We start from the raw sequence: 7,631 nt of genomic DNA on the forward strand, positions 1-7,631 counted from the left end.
GAATCAATACACTATTCAGGAAATTTTGATGCCATCTCTCCCAAGCCCTGCTCAACTGCACTATAATATGTTAACGTGGTAACTAATGGGGCAAGATTGAGTCCAGAGAACCTCAGAGACCCACAAGATTCCCAGGACACAAGCTGTGAGTATCAAGACTCCCTCTGCCAGAAGAGAGCATGACTGGAGATCTCTCAGGTCTCAGTTCAAGAGATGTGATGGGTGCTGCAACGAAGGGAGTCAGGGATGCAAAGGTAAAGTAACCAGCATGATTAGTGCAGGATAAAATGCTACAGTCAGACATCATTTTCTTCAGAGTGACTTCACAGATGCTCTATCGAGACATCTGACTGTACTTTCAAAGCGTCTGTCCTCGACCGAAAGCTGGCGTCAAGAGCCTACAGAGGAGCCTGTCAGACAGACCAGCTAGATCGGAGTCCGGCAGCCGCACCTCAGAGACAAACAAGATTTTCGGGGTATGGACTTTGGAGAGTCAGTCACCGCTCCCTTCGTCAGATTTCTGTTGGACAGACACGGCTCATCGACTTTGCCGGCTGCTGCCCCTTCACAGAAGTTTTCACCTGGAGACTTGGCCAGTCCCCCACGGACTCCAGCCTACCGCCGGCCGGGGCTGCGCACTGCCAGCGCGTGCCCTGAAGGAGTAGCCGCTTCACTCTCCGCCGCACGGGATACGGCTCTGCGGGCCGAGCAGCCACGCCAGTTGAGGGGGAGTCCCGCTAGTCTCTCGACTCGCCAGGAGAGCCGGCTCGGGCTGGGGTCGGCATTCTCCCACATTCAGTACTACGGCCGCATACCCCGGTGCATTTACTGGGGAGGAGTCGGCCCCGTGTCCGCAAGCGGACCGGCGACGTGCGCGTAAAGCCGGCGAGGATCCGCGGAGGAGGATCTCCCGCGAAGGCATGAGCGCCGTCTCTCCGTGCGCGCCGTCGCTGCTGCTGCGTCCGGCCGAGCGGCGCGGTGGCGGGCGCGGAGGGGCGCGCTGAAGCCGGGCGGGCGCTACTTACGTGTGCGGCGCAGGGCTGTAGAAGTCCAGCGCGTAGCCGAAGTAGCTGCCGTCGGGGCCGCTGTAGACCGTGACCTTCTCCTGGTCCACGTTGAAGGCGCGCAGCAGCCCGGGCAGCGGCGCCAGCAGGAGCAGCAGAGCGAGGGGCGCGCAGCGCCTGCACCGCGGCGACGTCGAGGGCGGCAGCGGCGGGAGCGGCAACCTCCGCCGCCGCCTCCACATCCTCCTGGCAGCGGCTCCCGCGGTGCCTCCCAAGCGGCGGGGCGAGCGGGAAGCCGGGGTTGAAAGGGGCATGGCCGCCGCCGCCGCCCCCGCGTCTCGCTCTGCGCGCGCCGCCCGCCAGGAGCTGGCATGGCGAGGGAGGCGCAAAGCCATTCGCCTCCAACTTGCCGCCGGCGGCGGCGGCCGGGTCCGAGCGCCAGCCTGCCTCCACGGCGCCCCCTGCTGCTGCGGCTGCGCCCGCCGAGGGAGAAGAAGACGGCCCAGGTTGAAAGGCCGCCGCCTCCCCACGTCTGGCCTTCCCAGGCTGTCTGGCGAGGAGGAGAGGCGCGAGAGAGGCACCAGAGAGGCGAAGCGGTTTGGAGTCCAGTGGCACCTTCAAGACCAACAAAGTTCTAATTCTGGGTATATACTCTCACGGAAGCGTACAGTAAAGGTAAAGGTTTCCCTTGCTCGAAAGCCAGTCGAATCCGACTCTAGGGTTGCGGTGCTTATCTCAGTTTCCAAGCCGAAGAGCCAGCGCTGTCCGAAGACGTTTCCGTGGTCATGTGGCCGGCATGACTAAACACCAAGGCGCACGGAACGCTGTTACCTTCCCACCGAAGCGGTACCTATTTATCTGCTTGCAATTTCTTGCTTTCGAACTGCTAGGTTGGCAGGAGCTGGAACCAGGGACGGGAGCTCACTCCCTCATGAGGCACTGGGGTCTCGAATTGCTGAACTACCGACCTTCCACAGCCTGCAGTTCAGCGTCTTAACCACTTGAGCCACTGCAGATGAAAGCATATACCCGGAATTAAAACGTTGTTGGTCTGAAAGGTGCCACAAGACTCTAATTTTGGACTTAGAAGGAGGTAGGATGGCCCTGTAGGATGCGCTAGAGCCACAGTGCCTCATGCTGCCTGCCACAGACTTAGGATATAACTTGCAAAATGTGTTTGCCAACAAGGTTAGCCACGGTTGCCTTTCTCTCTTTCGTGCCCTGCCAGAGTGCACAGTGCTCCCATGCCAGACGTGCTTCCAAAAGCCCAATCATTCTCAGTAGGCTCAGGCCCCCTCCATGCCTCACCTGCAAGAAGCCCATCCCATCCTTGGCCTTATTGCAGCAGGAGTAGCATACTCCCTGGGGAGGGCTGACACTAGCAGGCAGCTGAATGGCACAGGTAAGGTGCAGAAGGGCTTCAGTTTACCTTGAACCAGTCGGTGGGACCTGGCAAAGTAGCGGTGTATCCAGTGTGAGGGCTGCGTGGAATGACAAGGAGACATAATCTGCGTACAGTTCCTTCTCACCCGGTTTCCCATGCAGTAGAGATGGGAGCAGACATATAATTTATAATTGCATTTTAGCAACAACCCCCCCCCCCAATTGCTGTTATGGTGGAAACTGCCGTTTTGCAAGTCTTTGGTGCATTGTGAACAAGTTTGTGTATGTGTGCACCTTCCTGCATATTTCAGTTTACCTGTAGTGCCAGTAGCTCTGGGATTGGAGGGCCCTTAGGCAGGGTCCTTTAAAAGTGCGAGTGGGCATACAAACCAAGAATTCATTTGTGATTGCTTTGTTCCTCTTGGGTGCTCCTGGCAAAGTGACAATAGTAGTGCTATTGGAGAAGGGGGCGCTTGTTATGGTTGCCAGGCACCTCCTGGCAAGCGGGGGGGGGGCTTACGAGGAGAAAGAGGAAGGCCTAAGGCCATGTCGCCAGTATTGCACAGGAAGAGAAGTCGTCATGCTGTGCTGTGGCTGTGACACTCTGGTGTTTAGGCAAAAACTCTTTGGTAAAAATGTCTTCTACTATAGAGTTTTTGCCCAAATACTAGAGGGCCTGGTGTTGGAGGCTGGGGAGAGTTTTTCTATTTGGTTGGTGTACCGACTGCGTCACGCACCAGCCAATAGCCTGCCATCTCTGGTTGAGGCCGTGTCAGGCTGGGTATTAGGGTTCCCCAGGCTGATGGGTGACTTCAATGTCCATGCCGATGATGTGCCTCTATGCCGGCGATGGACTTGGTGTTGTCCATGGTGGCACTAGGACTCACCCAATATGTAACGGCTCCCACGCACCAGGCTGGGCATATGCTTGATTTGATCTTCACGGCGGACCGGATTACTGCTTCGGCAGTTCCACGGTCGGACCACTATGCCCTGAAGGCCCGTATGAATGTGTCCCTTTGACCCCGTTTGGGCGGCGAGCGTATTTTGGCTCGCCCGTGGAGCCAGATGGACTCCCAGTGATTCCAGATGGCTCTGTGGGATCCCATGCCCCCTGGTGGCTCACTGGATGAGCTTGTCGAGGACTGGCATGACCATCTATGAGATCGTCCTCTGCACCCTTGCTATAAGCGGGCTCCTTGGTTTACTGAGGAGCTGCGGCAAATGAAGCGAGGGCTCAGACAACTTGAGAGACAGTGGCAGTGCGACCGCGACGAAGCATCAATAGCATCATATAGGACGTTTATGAGATCCTATGAGATGGCAAAGCTGCAAAGAGACAATTCTATGTGGCCGCGGTTGCGTCTGCTAGCTCACTCCTGGCACAATTATTTAGAACTATTCGGTCATTAACAGAGCTGCCACAGAGCAGGCTAAATGATAGGGAAATGGACATTGGCTGTGAGGCTTTTGTGAACTATTTTGCAGATAAAATCCTGCTGCTCTGCCGTGACCTCCCGCCTACAGTTGAAACAGTGAGTGAACTCGAGGCTCCTTGCACGTCTTCTAGTTCTATTCTGGATTATTTCAGTCCACTCGGTCTTGAGGAAGTCGACAAATTGCTCTCAATGGTACGCCCAACCACGAGTTGCCTTGATCCGTGCCCTTCATAGCTTATAAAAGCTAGTCATGAGGGGCTACGAGGTGCCCTCAGGGACATTATCAATAAGTCCTTCATTGAGGGGCTTTTCCCAGGGGCACTCAAGGAAGCGATGGTCCACCCTCTTCTGAAAAAACCAATTGGCCAACTATCGGCCGTTTTCCAATTTGCCCAATTTGGGCAAAATACTGGAGAGAGCAGCGGCGGTTCAATTGCAGAGCTTTATGGATGACACTTCCATGCTGGACCCGTTCCAGTCCGGCTTCCAGCCGGGTCATGGGACGGAGACGGCACTGGTCGCTCTCACAGATGACCTCGGAAGGCATCTGGATCGGGGCGGCACGGCAGTGCTGGTGTTGTTGGATCTGTCGGTGGCGTTTGACACCGTCGACCACCAGTTACTGATTCACCACCTCGCCGACACTGGAATCCAAGGTCTTGCCCTGCAATGGTTTGCCTCTTTTCTCCAGGGTCGGGGTCAGAGGGTGGCAGACATCCCAGAGGCACCCACTGGTGTGTGGGGTGCCGCAAGGGGCGGTGCTATCCCCAATGTTGTTTAACATCTGTATTCGCCCCCTCACCCAGATTGCCCGGAGGCATGGGCTGGGGTGGCACCAGTACGCTGATGACACCCAGCTATATCTGTTGTTGGGTGGGTGGTCCGGCTCTGACCCAGATGACCTGGAGCTGGCACTTCAGGATGTAGCGGGCTGGCTTAGACTGGGCTGACTGAAACTGAATCCAACAAAGACGGAGGTCCTGTGCTTGAGTAGTGGGTCAGGGGCAGGGATCCCATTGCTGGCTTTCAGTGGGGCACCATTGGTGCCAGCGCCGAGGGTCTGGAGCTTGGGAGTGCTCCTGGATGCCTCCTTAACAATGGAGGCCCAGGTAGCAGCCACTGCCAAGGCGGCCTTTTACCACCTACAGCTGATCAGGCAGCTGGTTCCCTTCCTCGAACACAATGACCTTGCAACAATGATCCACACAATGGTCACCTCGAGATTAGACTACTGCAACGCTATCTACATGGGGCTGCCCTTGTCCCAGATCCAGAGGCTGCAGCTAGTGCAGAATGCCGCGACCAGGCTGTTGTTGGGTCTCTCTATACGGGACCACATCCATTCCGTGCTGAGAACATTGCACTGGCTGCCTATAGCGTACAGGATTCGGTTCAAGGTGCTGGTGCTAACCTTTCAAGCCCTACATGGTCAGGGGCCTGCCTACTTGAGGGACCGCCTCTCCCCATATGTGCCCCAGAGAGCACTGCGGCCAGGGTCACAACATCGCCTGACCCTCCCTGGTCTGAAAGAAGCCAGGCTGAACGTCACCAGAACCAGGGCTTTCTCAGTGGTGGCCCCAACCTGGTGGAATGAGCTCCCGGAGAACATCAGGGCCCTACGGGACCTTTTACAGTTCCGCAGGGGCTGTAAAACGGAGCTCTTCCACCAGGCTTTCGACTAGGGGCTGCCACTGATGAGTGTGCCCTGGAACATCGCCTGGTCTGAAATTGTAGAACACCCTCGGGCCTGAGATTCCGCTGGACGCTACCCCTATCGTTGGATGGGATTCCGATTCCTGCCATTTCTGTTGGGTTAATTGCAACTGGTGTTGTTTTAACTGGTATGGTATTTATTAATTGGTTTAACTTGGTTGTTTATGCCATTTTAATGTTGTTAGCCGCCTTGAGCCAGATATCTGGAAAGGCGGGATATAAACAATAAATTAATAAATAAATAAAATAATGTTGATGTGTGTAAAAGTGAAGCTTGACTTTTCTAAGGTTTCATGGAAAAAATGGCTGTACTTGTTTTTAAAAAAATTAAAATGCCATTTCTGGAAATGTCCATGTTTGGGTATAGAGAACTAGGCAGCTCATTTTGTTGTTGTCTGAATCAAATTGTTCCAAGCTGCTACAGGATGATGCATCCTAGAGGCATTGTGTGTTTTCGTTTGGGTGGGTGGGGTGGGGGAGAATTCTGCTGCTAACTCAGCCAGCGGTCCAGAGTAATTCACATCAAAGTTTACGTGAGATTGCCAGTGCCTAAGGTTCGCAGTTTTTAAACATCAAGAGTTCAAATTAAGTTTATATTGCAACAAACTTTGCAGAAGGCTGTGCAGTAGAATCCAATGTTGAAATCGTAATAATATATCAAAAAGCTTTTTCCTTGTGTGTAATCTACCCACCTAGCCCCAAAGCCTTTTGACTGCTGCAGAGTATTGCTTCTGTTGGTACAGCTTCTGGGCATTTTTAAAACTCCCACACCTTCAAGTTCTGCTTGTGTTCTTTGTTCACATTGACACATATATCTGTACCTTGTGTTTCTCTCAGTCCAGCAGGTACGACCAGTACATGAAACAGCTTCTGCACATGGATTGCTGTGCTGGTAGATCCCAGCTCATGTAATGCACAGTGCTAAGGTCTGCATTTAGCACCTAGGACTGTGGAGCTTCAGTGATTCTTCTTGGATGGGATTTGTGAATACTTCCATTAACAGGTATTTGGCGTTCTCAGTTCGACAGCACCAATCAGTTGGTTGCTAAAGAAAGGCAACTGAATCTGCGTTACATCTGCATTACACAATGATTTACAGGGTGCAAATCTAGACTGTGATGCTGCACCCAGTGCGTCTAGCTCCCTGTATAACATTAATGTGATGTACCCTGGGTGTCCTCAGCCTACCCAGATAAAGCTGAAAGCATTTAGCTACCTCAAGGTTGAAAAATTCGGTTCCAGTTGCTAATGTGGTAGAGAAACATATCTTAAGGCTTTCTCTCTACCATTTCAGGGCCTCCCCTGAACACTGCCTCAGTAAGTCTGTGTCATAGAAAAGTAATATATGGACATGGCTTCCCTCCTTGAGTGCAGTTTGTGAACATCCGGGAAATAAGTAGCATTCATTATCACAAAGGTGAGAGCCGGGGTGGTAGAATGGGTAGTGCGTCAGATGAGGATCTGCAGACCAGACTGGCTGCCATTTGAAAGGCATTTTAAAATGCTATGAGGGACGGTGGGCTAGGGTTGCCATCTCGGGATTGGGAAATGCCTGGAGATTTTGTGGGGTGGGACCCGGGGAGGGCAGGGTTTGACGGAAGGGAGGAACCTCAGCAGGGTATGATGCCATAGAGGCCACCTTCCAAAGCAGCCGTTTTCTCCAGGGGAACTGATTTTGATCATCTGGAGATTCATTGTAATAGCAGGAGATCTCCAGGTGCCACTTGGAGGTTGGCAAACCTATGCTGGGCTGAGGTGCACCCCCGCGCTTTATCAAGTGCCAATAACAGCTGCACACACACCAGAGGTCGATTCGAGGGGGATCGCGGAGGATCGCCGTTCCCCCGGGTGAGGTGCGGGGGGCAGGGCACACGACGAAGCCCCGCCCCCTGCTTCCAGCCACCCCGCTTCCGGCCCTCATTCAGCCAGGAGGAGGCAGGAGAAGAGGGAGGGTAAGTTGCTTCCTCCCCGCCTCTCCCCACCCCTGCCTGCCTGGGGCCAGGGAGGGCCTTCGCGTGGCCTCCTTGCACTCCCGCCGGCCTTGCAGGTCCACTGCCGGGCCCCTGATGGGGCTCGGCAGTGGAGCTGCAAG

The 7,631-nt window shown here is 54.3% G+C and overlaps 1 protein-coding gene across 1 annotated transcript in view; it reads right to left on the minus strand.

Annotated features, from left to right (window-relative positions):
* ITGA8 (integrin subunit alpha 8) overlaps window positions 1–1,297 on the minus strand; it is a 165,125-nt gene extending 163,828 nt beyond the window's left edge. The window contains exon 1 of the mRNA XM_015423753.1: window positions 1,026–1,297. Within this exon, the coding sequence (XP_015279239.1) occupies window positions 1,026–1,246 (221 nt within the window). The 5' untranslated portion in view covers window positions 1,247–1,297. The remainder of the gene's footprint in view (window positions 1–1,025) is intronic.
* Window positions 1,298–7,631: the final 6,334 nt, after the last annotated feature.

Source organism: Gekko japonicus, unplaced genomic scaffold (genome assembly GCF_001447785.1).
Source record: "Gekko japonicus isolate JY-2015 unplaced genomic scaffold, Gekko_japonicus_V1.1 scaffold94, whole genome shotgun sequence".
Taxonomy (NCBI): domain Eukaryota; kingdom Metazoa; phylum Chordata; class Lepidosauria; order Squamata; family Gekkonidae; genus Gekko; species Gekko japonicus.